The sequence below is a fragment of the Lithobates pipiens genome, unplaced genomic scaffold, assembly GCF_037356315.1.
Source record: "Lithobates pipiens isolate NorthernLeopardFrog02 unplaced genomic scaffold, aLitPip1_a1.2 Scaffold_16, whole genome shotgun sequence".
In the NCBI taxonomy this organism is placed as follows: Eukaryota; Metazoa; Chordata; class Amphibia; order Anura; family Ranidae; genus Lithobates; species Lithobates pipiens.
In genome coordinates, this window is record NW_027507748.1 from 111,342,326 (window position 1) to 111,361,068 (window position 18,743).

The 18,743-nt window shown below is 38.1% G+C and overlaps 1 protein-coding gene across 1 annotated transcript in view; it reads right to left on the reverse strand.

Annotated features, from left to right (window-relative positions):
• Positions 1 to 18,743, reverse strand: part of LOC143981971 (transient receptor potential cation channel subfamily V member 3-like) — a 36,346-nt gene that overhangs the window by 4,865 nt on the left and 12,738 nt on the right. The window contains exons 5-16 of the mRNA XM_077480264.1: positions 17,420 to 17,596; positions 16,387 to 16,527; positions 14,513 to 14,793; positions 14,037 to 14,213; positions 12,887 to 13,045; positions 11,144 to 11,242; positions 9,604 to 9,677; positions 7,919 to 8,084; positions 7,282 to 7,348; positions 5,748 to 6,019; positions 4,162 to 4,274; positions 3,008 to 3,087 (exon numbers count right to left, since the gene is read on the reverse strand). Coding sequence (XP_077336390.1) covers positions 3,008 to 3,087; positions 4,162 to 4,274; positions 5,748 to 6,019; positions 7,282 to 7,348; positions 7,919 to 8,084; positions 9,604 to 9,677; positions 11,144 to 11,242; positions 12,887 to 13,045; positions 14,037 to 14,213; positions 14,513 to 14,793; positions 16,387 to 16,527; positions 17,420 to 17,596 — 1,806 coding nt within the window. The remainder of the gene's footprint in view (positions 1 to 3,007; positions 3,088 to 4,161; positions 4,275 to 5,747; positions 6,020 to 7,281; positions 7,349 to 7,918; positions 8,085 to 9,603; positions 9,678 to 11,143; positions 11,243 to 12,886; positions 13,046 to 14,036; positions 14,214 to 14,512; positions 14,794 to 16,386; positions 16,528 to 17,419; positions 17,597 to 18,743) is intronic.

An 18,743-nucleotide genomic window follows, 5' to 3' on the forward strand; every position in this document is an offset into this window, starting at 1 on the left:
TCTGACACATGATTATATGTTATGTTAATACATTAAGAGATTTCGGTACCGGGACCTCCTTGAGGTGTTTTTCAGCACCTCCTCTTGTGCTCATGTCTAGGACTTTTTTAGAGCCTCTCCCACCCCCCATTTAACCCCCCAACCTGTACTGTTATCTTCTACTTAGCCTGCCTGTGGGCAATCCCTGAAAACCCATCTCTTCATGGAAGCCTATACCTGCCTCTACCCAACCACTGAAATTGTAACTCTTGAACAACTGGTCCCCACACATTATTACCTTTTGGTATCACTTGCCCTTGCCTTTTAGATTATAAACTCTCGTAAACGGGGCCCTCCTGACCCTCTTGCCTTGAATTTTGTTGCAACACTGCTGTCTCTCATTATTTTGTAATGTGCTGCACAAGCTGTTGGTGCTATATAAATCTGCTTTGATTAAAATAATAATAAAAACCATGAGGTTGATTTACTTAAACTGGTAAAAATAGAATCTGGTGCAGCTGTGCATAGTAACCAATCAGCTTCTAGTTATTTTTCTTTTTTCGTTTTTTTCAAAGCTTAATTGAACAAGCTGCAGTTACAAGCTGATTGGTTACTATGCACAGCTGCACCAGATTCTGTGTACATCAGTTTTAGTAAATCTCCCCCTATATATCATCCTAGAAAAACAATACTGCAGATGTAAAGCAAAGGTACCCAGAGGCAGCAACCTTCCAAACCTTCTTTTCATGGCTGACAAGCAAAGCTCTCTCACGTCCAGTGATGAAGCTTGTCTGTCAATTATTGCCTCCTGCACATTCCATTTGGGCAGTGAGGCTACCCAGGGCTAAGAGTAAACTCTAAGCCCTTGCACACACAGTCAGACATTCTGATGGAAAATGTCCGATCGGACCGTGTTGTCGGATAATCCGACCATGTGTGGGCTTCATCAGACTTTTTCCGTCGGAATGTCCGACCAATAAAGTTTGAGAGCTGGATATAAAAATTTTCCGACAACATAATCCATTCGGACTTTGTCCGATTGTTTGGAGAGAATTCTGATCGGACAAAGTGCCACGCATGCTCAGATCAAATTCCTAGACCAAAGCTGCTGGCTACTAGCCTGAACTTAGTCTCGTCGTAACTAAATAACGTCATCACGTTACGAATGATCGGATTTTCCAACAACTATGTCCGACCGTGTGTATGCAACACCAGTTTCAGACAAAATCCGTCTGACAAAATCTGACGGATTTTGTTGTCGGAATGTCTGACCGTGTGTACAAGGGCTAACACTCCTGAGAAGCTATGAAGTTTTGCCTCATCATAATGATCTGAGACTTGGAAATTACAGCACGTCATAGGAGGCTAATGCAGGTATTCTGGGTGTCTGCACCCACAGCAACTTTATTCTCTTTAATCAAGGGTTTGTGTGAATGTTACAGGGAAGGTTAGTTTGGGGCTTAACATTAGGCCTAAAGTGGTTGTAAACCTCAGAAATTAAATAAGAACAAAGCATATCCCTCTATAGTGTCTCAATTAAGAGCACTTAAGGGGTTATTTACTAAATGCAAATCCACTTTGCCCCAAGTGCAAAGTGCACTTGGAATTGCACTGAAAGTGCACTTGGAAGTGCAGTCGCTGTAGATCCCAAGGGACATGCAAGGAAAATAAAAAGGAGCATTTTAGCTTGCACATGATTTGATAATAAAATCAGCAGAGATTCCCCTCATTTCAGATCTACCCCTCAGACTTACAGAGACTGCACTTTAGTTTTCACTTGTAGTGCAAAGTGGATTTGCCTTTGATAAATAACCCCCTAAATGTCACTCTTGCCTCCTGCTCCTCCTCTATCAGCATAAATCACTTCTGACAAATTTTCCTTACACCAAGGGAACAATTTTGACAGGGGATGGATCTCCAGCAGATTGACAGCCTCAGGTTCTGTTCCTGCAAGCTGTGTGTGGAGGGGGGGGGGTGTCCATTCCCTTCCCTCCAATCAGCTGTCAGAGCTCTTCTCACCAAGCCCTGCAGAGTGTAACTTAAACTTTCTGCCCCCTTTTCTAACTGTCAGCTCAGACAAGCTTTAAGATTCAGCACTTTGAATGGATGTAGAAAATATAAGACTGCAGATAAACATGTACAACTTATGTAGGAAGATTTGTTTCATCTCTGTGTATCACCGGAGGCCAGACACTTCTCTGGGTATATGTAAGGATTTATAACCACTTTAAAGGTAATTTGTTGTGAGGAGTCTTAGAGTGGAGGATTGCTCTTTAAGTCAGCTTTGCTCCAATAACTACCAGACCTTTACTGAAAGCACTGATAATTAACATACTGGCATGTATGTTTGAAAGTATTCATATTTGTTTCTTTTGCACTTTATCAATGTTTTATTGTGTGAATTAGTTGTTCATTTGACATCTTAAATACTGGGGAGATCAACACCTTTTTACAACAGCATAATGAAACGCATAGGAAGCATAATGGGTTGGATGTGTTCAAACTATTCTACATAAAAGTGGTGTCCCATGATAAAGGAATAACTGGGAACTTTTCTACTGTGGGGTAACAAGAAACATATGCAATCTGTTTTTAATAAATAAATGTTATGTATCCCTTTGGTTGTCTCATAATCCGCCCCAAGACCTCCTACATAGAAGATGGTTTCCATGTATTCACTGGGGATGACCAACAAAAATGATCTACCTTCATACGGTTTGGAATGGCAGTATAATATTAGGCTGTTCTTTATAAATCAGTGGTTCTCTGTGCATGTTGGCCACTGGGGCATATTACTTTGTCCACGTTCCTTAAATGATTAATTATGTCTTTATTTTGTGGATTTTTTGTCGGAAAGAATGATAAAAAAAAGAATTTCTGTAAAGACAAATTGTGTAATTGGAGGTCTTTTTGGTCCTGAATATCCCCATGAATTTCCCATGTTTTATCATCTCTCTATTACTGCCACGTGTATTATGGAATTCTTTTTTTCTTTATATTTCTATGTATTTGTAACAAATTCACATACCAGGAAACATTTCAAAGCCAGGTTCTTCATTTATACAGGTGACATGATTGTGCCATTCAGTCCATTTCACCTCATTTATCCTGTTTAAGGAATGAAAAAAAAAATGAAAAAAAGATTAATCATATAAATTCCTAATCACCAATGGAATAGGAAGTGTAAAGTCATACTCATTACCTACTGTATGTAAAAGCTAAGCATTTATGCTGCCATTGGAACTCAGGTCATTATATTGTCTTCTAATACTTATATTTGTGCACAAGCACTGGAGACATAACAGACATTCCATCCTTTGTATGTTACTTATTACTTCTACTTACTAACCTGTTACTTACTAAATCTATTTTTTTGTTTGCTAAAAATGGCACAGGGGACTTGCCTTGACTGATAACTTAATTAACTATCTAACTTTCAATGTGAAACACGTAAAGGATGTTTCTACAAACAAGGGGGGCATGTATAACTTCTGTAAAGATAAGTGCTCCAGCTTAAAGCAGAACAAAATTTTCTCATTCAACTTGCCCTTACTCAAGATGGCCTCAGCTTGTGTGATTGGGTGTTTTCTCAATCAATTAAAGAATGGAAACACAAATGGATGGGTGATTATCAAAAATGAATGCTCGGATATAGTTAAAGTGGTTCTAAAAGCTTAAGGCTTTTCACCTTAATGCATTCTGGACATTAAGGTGAAAAATCTTCTGTGTTGCAGCTGCCCCCAGACCCCCCTTTTCTTTACCTGAGCCCAATCCGATCCAGTGATACGCATAACCGTATCGGCTCCCACTGCTGTCTTTCTCCTCATTGGACAGATTGGTAGCAGTGGAAGCGATTGGCTCACATTGCTGTCAATCAAATCCGGTCACACGGGAGCAAGGGGGTAGGTCAAAGGATGCAGCAGTGGAACTCTGGAGTGAGCATGCATGGGCACCTGATGAAGAGGAGAGGCCGAGGAGCCAGTGGGGGACCCCCAAAAGAAGAGAATCGGAGCTGCTCTGTGCAAAACCATTGCACAGAGCAGGTAAGTATAGGCATGTTTGTTTGTTTTTTCATTTAAAAAACAACAAAGCTTTATAACTACTTAACTTCCAATTTAAGCAAATCAAATATCTTGGAAATAATTAGTAACTATACTATTATATAGGCATATTGGCAATTACCTTAAACAGGTTCTGTTGTCATTTTTGGAGACAGTGCATGATTCTCCAAGCTGAAATTTTGCTTTTAGCCACACTGGTAAATTCTTCTCAAACTCCAGTATAGTCCGTGCTCTCTAAAAGTGCAAAATAAAAGAAAAGAATATTATTTAATTTTAATCTAAATGTATTCTTTTTTTGGCTAATCATTAATGATCATGCTGTTTTGTGCCTTTATGACCTTTGATCAAAATGTTAAAATTATTTTCTTTTTATTTCCCCCTAGAACTACAGTGGGTTTGGGCACAATTGTATCGATTGTATCTAATCGATGCTGGAAGCCAATGACAGCGAGCACTGATCAGTGTGTTCTGGCGGGGGGCACAGTCCATTTGTCAGAATACAAAAGTTCTGCGGGGGAGATCACTGCACTAACATTGCTCATGTTAGTATAGCAATCTCTGAATTTTCTTTTCCATTCAGCCTGCTGGGTTGAAGGAAAAAAAAAACTTCTAGTGTTTGCCAAGCTTAAGGAGCAAAGGCAAACCAATATTTTTCATACTAAAATATTTTTGTAATACTGCCTAAAGAATTCCAGGTATTGATATTTTATACATAATTACATTGGTCCAGCTTGGTCTTTGAATGGATGAGATGGAGAGGCAGGCTGGTGACAATAACAATAAAAAGGTTTGTGTGAAATATCCAGTGTAATTAACACTTTTGGTATTTCAGTATTGCATTCATTATAGAGGTCTACACATCTATCCAAAATGGGGGTCAATTCAGAAGGGAAGAGGGACAGAGGGCTTTGATTTCAAATGAGGAATAGTTGGGAGGTATGGTGTTGGCTGATTATCAAGGGATTAAACCTAACAAAATAGTTAAAAAGGTTTTAATGTCAAAAAGGAGTAACGTAGTAATTTTCTATCCTCTATATTTGCTTATTGTTACTGCTTCAAGCGTTAATGGTTTAAAACGTATCATATATAAATACAGCTATACAAATACAGATATTCATACTTCTTTGTAATACCTGTTAATTGTTTAGCTTGGTTGTTATAATAAAGCAGAGTTCCACCCAAAAGTGGAACTTCCACTCATTTGTCTCCTCTCCCCCTCCCGTGCCACAATTGGCACCTTTCGGGAGGGGAGGGGGGACAGGATACCTGTCTTTGACAGGTATCCTGTTCCCACATCCGGGAGTCGAGGCCATGGTCCATGACATCACCGCTGGGCTTCCTCCTCCTCTCCCTGTCGCCGGGCCAGTAGGAGAGAGGAGCAGGGCCTCATGCATGCACAGTAGGGTTCCCGGCGTGAAGCCATAATGTAACACTGCAGGGTACCCTTAGCTTCAATGCCAGCGGCAGCACCGACAGCTGATAGAAACATCAGCTGCAGTGCCGACATCGCTGGACTCCGGGACAGGTAAGTGTCCTATTGTTAAAAGCCAGCAGCTGCAGTATGTGTAGCTACTGGCTTTTATTTTTTATTTTTTGAGGCGGAACTCCACTTTAAGTTATTTTAGTGGAATATGTTGTTTGTGCAGTATTGTTAGAATGTGTGGATTTTACTAAGCAACACAATATAAAGCATCTACATATACACACCTGCAATCTCCATATGTGCTCACTTTCTTTTGAAATCTTTTCAACAGTTTCTCCCATCAATGCAATCAGCATATTTAGCAAAAGGACAAATGTTAGAATGACATAGGCAATAAGAAGCAGCAGAAACAGGACTGGGTATTTAGAGTCATGTTGTATCTCCAGGTCTCCTAGTCCAATAGTGAGCTTAAACAGTTCCACTATGGCTGTGCTGAAACTCTTGTATGCGCTGCATTCATCACCATCTGTGCAGTTTTCAATCAACGAGGCAAGAGCTATTTTAAAAAAAAAATACAAATAATTGTTTTAATTCATTATTTAAAAGGTAAAGATAAATCTTTACTTTGCTATACTGGGTAAGTGTAATTCAAATGATACCAATGGTGATTCTTAAACTACATATTATACATTTGGATCTACCTTCACCCACTGGATAAACAGACACAGGTGCTCTAATTTAGAACATTACTGTAACTGGTATATAGCTAAACTCTGGGGTGGTACCGGTGTTAGTTTTAGCGTTAGCGTTTAGTGTTTTTTGGCCGATAGCGGGGAGCTTTTCACCCATGTTGCGGCACTGCCAAAGGGCTTCCACAGTGCTGCCCATTCATTTCAATGGGCAGGGCATTTTTGCTGTCCTGCAAGTGCACCGCCCGGTGTGAAAGCACTCGGGCTTTCAAACTGGGGAGGCATGAGAGGCGCTTTATAGATGCTATTTTTAGCTCTAAAATACCTGAAAAGCGCCTCAGTGTGTAAGTACCCTAAAAGATTTTATTTCAAAATAGATTTTGTAATAAACTTCAGTTTCCAAAATGATGTAGAGACAATAGAATGGCAAAAAGTTTTTTGACAACTCTCTAAATGATTGGGTTCTTGTGTTTCCAATGAAAGGTATTGTTAATTCTACAGCGTACAAATACATTTTAGACAATTTGTGCACCTTCAAACATTTGGTGTCTGAGTAGGGCCCTTTTCTGTTCCATCAGGATGTGTCCCCGTACACAAAACCAGCTTTATAAATCCCCGGTTAGACGGAATTGGTGTGGAGTCCTGACCTCAACACTAATGAACGCTTTTAGAACGTACTGGAATTGTGATCCAGCCTTCTTGTTTTTTCCAGCATTCATATTATTTAAGCCGGATGGTACTTTTATGAAAAATTTGTAATAACATATGTAATAGACCCAAGTCTGCAAGACCACAAAGTGCACTTTAATGAGCGTCTTACATAATGGAGGTGATCATTGCTTTGGAAAGTAATCTGTAGAATTTGTTTTTTTGTTTCTTTTTATAGTTTGAATAAATAAAGCAAGGCTTTGATTTATTAAAGACTCTGGCAACTGTTTGGATATTTGTAAGAAATTTCTCCTAGCTTAATAAAGAGCCAGCTTTGGTTCAGCAGTTGCTCTTAGCTTGATAAAGATCTTTGTATTATCTCTTTTATGAAATAAAAAAAAATAAAAAATTACTCAAAACTTCTTTTAAGTACATTGTGGTTTTGTTAGTATTAACATTAATATCTCTAAGATGCACTTACCTACTCCAAACCCAAACAAGAATAAGATGTACACAAATAAGAACTTCAGAACGTCGTTCAGGATGACCTGGAAGAAAGATAAATGTAAATTCTCCAAGTTTACATAAATGTAAAAATAGCAGCTTCTGACGTTACAAACTGATGAGTGACCTTTATATAAAAGAGTACCTGTCATATAATATTTGATAATGCTAATTTCTTTTGGAAAACTGTTTCATTAGGAGCTAGCATCATCATCTCAGCAATGTGCAGTACATAGGTTTACAGTCATCACCTCAGAAAAAAGGAGAAACTGTCGCTGAAATATCCTACCCTCCACTAAAGCTGGTCATACACTGTTCGAATTTTGTTCCATTCCTGATGAGCGGGTGGGTGGCCTTGTTGGCCCCCTCCTGCCAGATGGAAAATTGTTGGCCAAACAGTAGCTGCATTCAACCAGATGCAGTCGCTGTTCTACCATTCTTACAGCTGCCGGCAGCGGCTGTCAGTATACAATAGCCCAGCTGGGAGTTGCATCTATTAATGCAGCATCCATGCTGTTTTTTTTCTAATCGAAGTGTGTATGTCCAGCCTAAGGGATTTCTTTTCCAAAACAAGAAAAGATATATAAAACCTGTTAAAAGAAAGAGACGCTTACCTTCTGGATCATTACACTGTAAATTCCCAAGGACTGAAATCCTCTTGTGTAATACAACATATTTGCCCATCCTAGCGCCATGGCTAACACAAGGAAGGCTAGGTATTCCTTGACTCCAAAAAGGTAACAGAAAACAGACAAGACAACCAGCACTGCCTGTATGAAACTGGAAAATAAAATGAAAACTATTCAGTATAAAGCATACCTAGTAGTGTAATCAGTTATTTGTTTCATTATGACTGATGCATCACTAGACTGTGTAACTATGTTCAAGTAACACACAATATGCAGAAAGTGTGGCTAAGGCACAACCAGTAGCAAGCATATTGTATAAAGCCCAAATGGGATATTATTCACTGATAGTGTTTTTATGTGGCTATAATACCAGTAACTCTTTTTTAAGAGGTGTTTATTTAATTGTATTTGTTTCCATTGTAATAGGTATAAAAACAACAATAACTCTTTAAAAGCTCAATTTCAAACTTTTGAAAACACCTTTGAACATATAGAAAAAGTGGTAGTGTGGGCTAGTGACATACTAACTGGTGGCACCAACATCCCTTAATAAGGCATACATACAAAAAGGGGCTTGTTGATGGGATTTTTGGCGGTGCCTTAGACAAATGGTACCAAAGAACACATTTAAAATGTAGCATATTTTATTTTAACATTATTAAAAATTGTGCAGCATAAAAATAATTGGCATAGTGACATTTAATCATGTCAAAGATATCATTTTCAAGTAGAAGATAGCACAGAGTCTTTATCCCGACCTGTTTCGCCTGTAAGGGCTTCCTCTGAGGATTAATTAAAAAAAGTCACCAGTGAGGTATCCCAACCATGCGACCCAGAGCCACAGAGGTGCCTCAGAAGACACAGGGCAAACCTTGTGGCCACAGAGGGCACACAAAGACCAAGAAGAAAAACTGCCAATATAAAGTTAAGCAAGGGAGCCAGAGTGGGGACAAGAAATGTCACAACCAGTCAAAGATGGACTTGGCAGTGAAATAACATGTGATGGTCAGCCTCCAGCTTCCCGAGGGTGACATGTTATTACACTGCCAAGTCCATCTTTGACTGGTTGTGACATTTCTTGTCCCCCCTCTGGCACCCTCGCTTAACTTTATATTGGCACTTTTGAACATACCTTGTTAGTAGTTTAGTTCTTTCAGCAAGGTGTTGTGTGTGAGTACCAGTTGGCTAAATATTTTTCAAACTCAAATTATATTTATGGAATCAATCAATTCAACCTAATAATTTACCTGTGAGCAAGATCTCCTAAATATCACTTGAAGTGGAAGAAAACCCTGACTATACTTAAAAATGTTCCCACTCCCCTTCTTCCTACCTACCCTGGCCAACTGTTCCAGTCACGTAAGGGAGCGCTCAACAACTCTGAATGCCAAAAGCCATGACATCACCCATAGACTCCTATAGCCCAGCCATTGTCGGCGCTCCCTCCTCTCCCCTACAGCATCGGCTCCTCTACACAGGGGATGTTTGAACTGTGCCAGCCTTATGTCTATTGCAACCTAAAAAATACAGATTTGCTAATGACTATTAGAATGAACTGTTTTTTTTTTCTTGTTTATATAACCAAAGTGTGGTGTCATATTCAGAAAGGATTTTTCCTCATTGATAATTGTTGATATTTGTATGCTTATTGCGTTGTACTTGGTACTTACAATAATACATGGAACCAAGCATCTGACAGGACATATCGTAGGTCTGAAGGCTTCACTAAGAAGATAACCACACCCTACAGAGGAGACAAAAAACTGGTCACAAAAATAGCAAGTTTCTGTCAAACATTTTGCAATGTAGACATTATCCTACCTACTCAATATAAATGGTGAGATCTAGAGACTTTTAGAGACACTACAGCCAAAGTTTATTTTCAGTTTTGGACAGATTAGGAAAGGGTTAGAACCTCTGTCTCCTATTTATTGCTGTCCACTGTTGCCTGGGAAGAATACGAGGAGAAATCTAAATGTTGACAAATTGTGACTGGAATAGGTGATGGGAAATCTCCATATTTTTTTGCAGCTTTGGATAGAGCAGGGAATGGTTAAAACCCATTAATTTTGTTTTGTTTTTTTGTCTGTGCCTTGTCGGAGAGATTTCCATTCATCATACTGAGACTAATGGGAATAGGAAGGAAAAATGGGTGCCTTGATTGCAAGCTTTCTCCTCACCTCTTTTCCCATCAATTTCTGTCCTGGTAACAATGGTCATCATACAAAATAATTGATAGTAAATGAACTGGCATTTTGACTTTGGTTTTTATCCCCCCACTTAAAAAAATAGACTAATGTTTCACGTTAAGGTTTCCTTACATGTGCAAAGATAAGCTGCAATGTATTGGCTGCTCCAGTTGTCAAGGCTGAAAAATAGTCCATTGGGTATATGCATGTCTACACAATATATTTTTTAAGCAAGCTATACCTGTAAATGAAGGAAAGTACACAATCACCTTTTCTGCTGCGTGTGCCACAGAAATCTACTGATGAGGTCCACAATGAAACCAACAGTTTCAAAAGTGACAATCTCAAGGTTCCCCTGCAGCTCTCATTGGCCAGCTGCTGACCTCCGTGCTACTATTATATATGATAATGGACTGAGATTAGAGGGTAGGAACCAGAGTTGTAGGGTACCCAGGAAATCAGAAGTGTCAGTTTAAGTGTGGACTTTAGTAAAAGATTTCTCTGCATCAGAACAAAGTTCATCAGCACATCCAGCAGGAAAGGTGAGCATGAACGGTCCTCTTTTTTGTATAGTGACATGTTCATTTTAATAAGACATTAAAAAGTATAGAATAAGGTTGCAACCAATTAGATTTCAGGATACTGTGCTCAGATGACAGGAAAGTAAATCTGGTGTGTTTGCTGTATGCAGTGCCTTATTTAATAAGCCAGTAATCTACATGTACTTATTGAATATAGGCACATACAATATATTAACACTTTCTATGCACATTAGAATTGGGAAAATCTAGTGCATATAAAGCTCTATATCATATGATGGAAGCTGGAAGATGTAAGCAGGTTGTACGCTGGTTAGCACACCCATATTTTTGCTCAGTCTAAAACTATATAAGGGTGGGGTCACATCACATCAAACAAAGAACTATGCAAAGAATGAATGAGTGATTAATGATACACAATGAAAAGAATGAATCGTTTCCATAATTACACCCTGTAATTGGAAAACATTGCGATTACTCACCTCCTTGATCATGAGGTAGGTAGCACAAACAATAATAAACATTTGTCCAACGAGTTGCAGCCATCCTCGATCATATGAGAGACTTAGCGGGTACAAAGCCTGTGATAAGAGGAGAGAGATATTAGGTGAGCTCAAGTCAAAGATCTCCAGCATCTTAAAATAGTGTGTACTGAAAAGCCATACTGGAGGAAACATGTAGGCTGCCATTTCTGACCTTCTTTGAAAAATGCTAGCTGTCTGGCTTTACCTGGTTTCAATACTTTGGACCTGGAAGAAGCAGTATGATCAGGCTATGAAAGTGAAGTTAGTGTTATTAATCTGCATAATTGTTCTGGGTTGGTACGTAAAACCAATGGATGTGCCTGACAGCCAGGCAGCTAGCATTTATCACAAGGAAAGGTCAACAATGTCAACTTCAAGGGTATGTTTAGGGTTTGGGTCATTTTTTTCTATAGGTTAGGAGCAGAATGAAAGACCTGACTGTGGAGGCTTATGTGTAGTTAAGGGTTACCAATGACATTTTGAAGAGAGAGTTCTCTAGTCTTTTGGACTCTACACAATTATGTTCTGGCAACTGTAATGACCACTTACAAATAAGGTATACAGTCTACATATTTGTAGATTTTACTGGGACTGGAACCTAATGTTTAACAATTCCCTTATACGGTGGTTTCTCAGACACCAGTTTCAGGACTACTGTCTGTCAGCCAGAATATTGTTTCAGAGTTCGAAGGATCTAGCTGGGCACAAAACAAATAAATGCATTAACAGAACTATAAACTTGCAGTCATTATTTTGTTTAAATAAATGCTACAACAAATTTGAAGCTTAAAGTAGAAATGTGACCAGACTATAGGCATTCAATTATTTACATATTTTTAAAAAGCCGTAAATAAGCTTTAGCATCCTTTCCTAAGAGCTTTTCGATCAGGTACACCTTTCAGTTTTTAAAGCAGACTTGATTGGAAGCTTCATTTAAGACTATAGGCAGGCAGATGTACACAGACATAAATCCGTTTACATCCACATACCTCTAAATCTGCCCATGTCCAGAAAAGGAAAAACTTCATCAATTTTCATTTTTTCCAGACCTAAATGTGACACACTGGACATAGACCATAGAGCCAATATGGGGCCACTGTTAAAATGCGGACAAAAAAGTGAGATCTATCACATTCTGCTCTGATTCAGCAGGGGATCAGTTCATGGATATCTGGCTGAACAGAAGCAGACAAAGTCAGAGTGAAAGGACTTCATTGACATCTGTAGCTGCAGGCATTGTGGAGTAATTCATCATCAAATTTACAGAGAAGTGCTTTCACTTTAGTTTTTCCTCCTTTAGCTCCTGTCTATCAGGCGTGCTTGGAGAGCACACCAGCTTTCTAATGTAAACACAACAGATTCATAAAAAAGAGAGGAGAGTAGAATGCAAATGCTAGGCTTGAACAACTTCTCTGCATTTCTTGTGGACTTTGAGGAAGAATTGCTTCAAGTATTTGCTGCTATAGGGGTCAGTGAGGGCTTGTTATATAGTTTATTTACAGATTTTTTTTAGGAATATAAACATATTTGAATGAAAGGCTTTAGAGTCCCTGCGAATAGGGGATACAAAGGGGACCCGAGCTGCTGTGAGAACAACTTGAACGACATCAGTTAATTTTTTTAATAATAATAATAATAACAATTATAATAACAAAACTAATGAACTTAGCAAGGTTATCTAGTAAATATGAGATGGTTTACCTGTTCTCCACGTGGGCGGTAATAGGAGATTAATGTCAGGACAACATTATATGTTAAAGACAGAAGAAAGGACATGAAGAACATGTATCTTGCAAATTTCTTCCATTTTAGTTGAAGCAGCGTATGGAGGGGCTCCAAAGCTAACAATTCATGACGGTTCTATAAAAAAAAGTACAATTCTGTTATTAAAAACATATCACACAAATTTTTATGCAACAAAATACAAAGCATAAAACAAATCTTTTATTAGATAAGTTGTGCTGCTATCTATAACCTAAAGCTAGATCTGTATGGAATGTGGACAGGCTGCATGACACATTTTATTAATAGTGTAATGTGTTGGGAAATAAACACTGTGCCCAGCCAAATCTAATATTTCAGTGTGGTTTGATTTCTGCTAAGCTGAATCACTTGCTTGTTTATTCTACTTCTTAGGACTCCATAGTTGAGGAATCCCCATCCCCACCAAAATTCCTAAATCAATCCACCTATCATTACAAAGACCAGATGATTGTGCTGGCATCCCCAACTGATTTTCCATAATGGGCTTCACAGGGTACATACATATTATCATATGGAAATATCACAAGAGACAAAAGAAGATGGTAGGATATTCATAACAGTGGTGCCCAGCAAAAATGTTAATCTTTTCGGGCAATATTGGCCATTGCTTTAAATGGATTGTTTTCAGTGGCCCATGTTTTACAGGTGTGCACAGAAAGCAGCTTCCCTTGTATGGTGAATTCTGATAATGTAATAACAATATTAAAGTAGATTTAAAACAGAAATTAATGACATTTGGTTTGCTAAAGAAAAAGCGTATCATAATCAATTGCTGAAGTGAGCAAATTCCCATTCATTTTAATTTGGAAACAAAAAGTACTAGGGTTTACATGCGTTGCAGTAACGTGTAAACGTGCAATCTACCACACATTGCAGCAACACAAAGATCTGTTGGACGCCGAATACTTTGTGTCATACAAAACTATCAACTTTCTAGCACATCTTGCACAAATTATAATACTTAAAATATGGCATGCGTGAATTTGGAATCTGAATAATAATGTTCCAGTTGTTTTCATTCCTGTGTTTAAATCTAGTGGCATTCCTGTATGTAAAAATACCTAATGACAAGTTATGTGATACTTACATTGATGTTCGTGTTATAAACCACAATTTCCAATAAGGAATTATGAGTGGAGGTGTCCACATCTTTTAGGTCATACAGACAAGATGAAACCGGTCCATAGGCCCAGTCTGTGAACTTTCTGGACAGAACCCTGTTTTCCTTTTCTTTTATCTCTCGACTCAGTATATAATGTAGTATCTACAAAACAGTAAAATTATATGTTAAAAAATGTTAAAGTAAAACATTTTCACACTTTAATAATCCAGCATGTAAGGATTGATCTTGAATTGGCTGCCCTACGGAGGTTAACCAATTTGTCAAGGGACAAATCTGTCACATTTGTCCATATATCTTGACCACAAAGGCAAAAAAGAATGCAGTCAAATATCTTTTTTCTTTTGCGCAGTATAGTGGGAATATTGGAACTTTGGTATAAAAACATCTAGCCCAGTAGAATAGTCAGTTATATACAACAGTATAGTTGTTTAAAATCTTACCTCCGTTTTCCCAGTCTTAGCTGCTAGTTGCATTGGAGTTAGTCCTTCGTTATTTTCAATACTTTCCAAAGACTTGTTTTTGCATGTCCGTAGGATTGTATCATACATTCGTATGATGAAGGCATTCTGTGCTTCTGAATTCTCTGCCACTGTCACTAGTGCATGAAGCACAGTGTTCCCCAGAGAGTCCTGGATGGTAACATTGGTCTGGCTGTTCTCCATCAACAGCTGTACCACATCTGGTTGGTTGGTGCATGCAGCAAGCGCTAATGGCGTTTGACCTAAGCAACAAATAACATTTGTAAGCTTATCAGAAAAATTTCTCAGTTTTCTTTTTTTATATACACTTTGAAGGTTACTCTACTATTCTGGTCATATAATGATTTTTTTTTATAAAGGAACTTTAATCTTAATAAAATGTTTCCAATTGCAGAGCCATTTAGATCAATACATCTTTTAAAGAGGAATTATAGTCTTTTTAAAGATATGCATGGACGGAGCCTACTTAGTGTATTATATAGCATACTGCCACCTGACTGCACACAGGACTTGAACGGTTCAGCCAATTATTTTGGCTCCATCATTTATAAGGTACCTGAGAAAGGACATCATAAGCTCCTCATTTTGCTGCCTGTCTGAATCCAGCCTAATAGGAAAAAAGGCTTTTTCTAACATTGCGCTGGTTTATTTTAAATGTTTTTTTAGGTAAAAACCTTCTTTAGCTCATTAACATAAAAAAAACATGCCCATTTGATAATATCCCTTATTGTACTTTCTGTGATATTATCGGTTATGCACAACTTTAGTTTAGTATATCTATTTGTAATTATAATACCCAGGGCTTTTTTTTTCTCAGAGAATAGGTGCAGGAACTCAATCATGCCTGCCACACACACACATACCTACCAAATGGCATAAAATAGTAGCTCTTCCCTCTGCATACAACCCCCACCCTCTACTGCCTTCATCTTCTCTCCCCTCCTTAAAAGCTGCACCATCTGTCATATGTCTTACCTTTGTTGCAGTATTAAGCTGAAACACCTATCTGGCTGTAGTACCTCCCAGCATACTATACTATACTACAGTCACTTCTAAGGGAGATCATGCAGTAGGAGCATCAACAACTGGTCGCCAGGGAAAAAATGGAGACCACAGAGGGTGCAGCCTACCACGCACCCTCTCCTGCCCATGACTGCACTGAACCCTGGGCACCTGTTTTGTATCTCCCTTGTCCCTGTCTGGCACTCAGTAGGATCTGCGCAGGAGATCTGACCTGTGGAAGATAAGCTATCACTTGTAAACGCAGAAGCTGGACTTCAGTGTTACCAAGTGATAGTGGTGAGCAGGGAGCAGAAGATCTGAGCCAGAGGTGGTGGAACTGAGTTCCCCCTAGTGATGCTGACTGCTGAAAAAACCCCTGATAATACCCATGGCAAATTTTATGACAACTAGCCTTAATGAAGCAGACATTTGTTGTATTTCAGCTACACCAAATTTTCAATAAACATTCCGAACAAGAAAAAAATGCCCATTCTCTAGAAGGTTGGAATGAACCACTTTGGCCATTTAGATGCACTGAGAAGTAGTCATTTCAGAGTCTAAGTATGTTAGCCTGTACAATTTCAGTGGCTCAGCCTATCAAATGACAGATATTTTCTATGTTGGGAAAGAAATGTGATGCAACTTACAGAATTGCGTCATTGCTTTTAATGATTTTCAATCTTTAGGTGAACAGGATCAGCAAAGAAACTTGCATGCCCATCATGTCACACACAAAAGAAGATGAGAAGTTCAGGTTTCAGCCATGTTATAGTGAAGCCTGGATAGGACTATAGTGAATGAAATCCTAAAAATCTCTAATTGTTATTACTTACCAAAATAAAATCCTTCATGTTTATGCTTTGGGTTAAAGAAACGTCCTTGTGCCCATACATTTAGATCAGCCCCTTTTCTTATCAAGCACTTGACAAGGTCACTCTGACGTCTCTCAATGGCTATGTTCAGTGCCGTTTGACCTAGAAATAGATTCAACATACTCAAAATATAATATCTAATTTGTAGAAGTAAGAGAAATAAACAGAGGTTTCTAGAGGTAAACTAGAGGTTCGAAATCTAATCCAGGTCAGGATCAGGTATTCCAGATCAGCAAGATGTGTCCTGTTCATGATTTTGTGAATATTTAAGATCTTATGGTTTGTTCATAATCTGCATTCTAATAATTTTGCAAAATGTAAAGACATATTGGGAGCAGCCCAAAATGACTCCAGGTGTGGGGATAAATTGGTTGTTTTCAATTAAAATTCTTGATGTGTTACAAACTATTGGTAAACACAGTGGTGTAGTGGTTAGCACTCTTGCCTAGCAGTAACAAGGGTCACTGGTTCAAATCCCAACCACCACACTACCTGCCTGGAGTTTGCATGTTCTCCCCGTGCCTGCGTGGGTTTCCTCCAGGTACTCCGGTTTCCTCCCACACTCCAAAGACATGCTGGTAGGTTAATTGGCTTCTGTCCAAAAAAAAAAAAATTGGCCCTAGTATATGAATGCGAGTTGGGGACCTTGGATTGAGGGCTCCTTGAGGGTAGGGACCAATGATACTCAGGTTGAACTGGATGGACTGGTGTCTTTATTCATCCTTATTAACTATGTAACATTCATAAAAATGCATGGGGGTTTCATGTTTGGACAGTTTATAATACCTAGCATTGTATTTAGTAGAAAGCCAAGTCCATTTTAATCAGGCATTTATGCTACCAGAGGCATAAAAAAAATGCTTGACTTTGGTATCCATTCTCATGAGTACTAAGGAAGTAATTTGTGCTTAATAACAGTTTGTATTAATCTTTTCTGCTATTCTATGTGTATGTCTGGGTTGTATTGTGCAGTGCAGATGCTACTCATCCTTACCTTTATAATTCTCTTCTGTATATGCAGCATTAATAAATCTTTCTAAAAATCCATTCTCCTCAGCAAATGACAGCAGGGTATTAACAATCTCAGTAGTATTGTCATTAATGTTCAGCAATGCCTTCATCAAACAGGTTTTTCCAGTGTCTTTTGATGTTAATTTGTACATGTAGAAGTCTAAAACACAACACATAATTTATTAGCGTGTATAATAAATGTGAGCACAACTTACTGGTGTATGTAAACCATGCTCGACCATTTATGTTAATGTATCTATGATACGTGCTTTTCTTTTATAGCAATCCAGTAATATTAAAGTATATCAATACCCAATTACTAAAATCTCATATCATTTTTTACAAGTTTATGTAATTTAAAAGGTCAGTTTTAATATTTTAAATCTTCAACTTTCACTAGAATAATTACTGATGATCCTGGTGTCAAGGTTCATATTCAGTCACATACAGCACTGCATCGCTTTAACTGACAATTGCGCGGTCGTGCGACATTGTACCCAAACAAAATCGACGCCCTTTTTTCTGCACATATAGAGCTTTATTTTTGTGTTTTTTGATCACCTACATGGTTTTTATTTTTGGCGCTATAAACAAAAAAAGAGCAACAATTTTGGAAAAAAAAATAGATTTTTTACTTTCTGCTATAATACATATCCAAAAAAAATAAAAAATTTAAAAATCTAATTTCTTCATCAGTTTAGGCCAATATGTATTCTGGTTCATATTTTTCATAAAAAAATCCCAATAAGCGTGTATTGATTGGTTTGCAAAAAAGAACAACAATTTTGGAAACAAAAAAAAACAACATTTTTTAATTTCTGCTATAATACATATCCAAAAAAATAAAAATAAAAATTAAAAAATCTAATTTCTTCATCAATTTAGGCCAATATGTATTCTGTTTCATATTTTTCGTAAAAAAAATCCCAATAAGAGTGTATTTATTGGTTTGTGCAAAAGTTATAGCATCTACAAAATAGGGGATAGATTTAGGGACTTTCTATTTTTATTGTTTTTACTGGTAATGTCGGAGATCTGTGATTTTTAGCAGGACTGCGACATTGCGGCGGACAAATCTAACCCTAAGTAAAACTTTTTGTGGACCAGTGACACCAATACAGTGATCAGTGCTTAAAAAAATGCTAAAGTGTTAAAAAAAGCACTGATCAATGTATAAATAACACTAGGGGGTGATTAAAGGTTTAACTGTGTTCCGAGGGTGTGTTCCAACTGTGTGGGGGATGGACTTACTGGGACAACACAGAGATCGCTGCTCCTCATCACTATGAACAGCAGATCTCCATCTC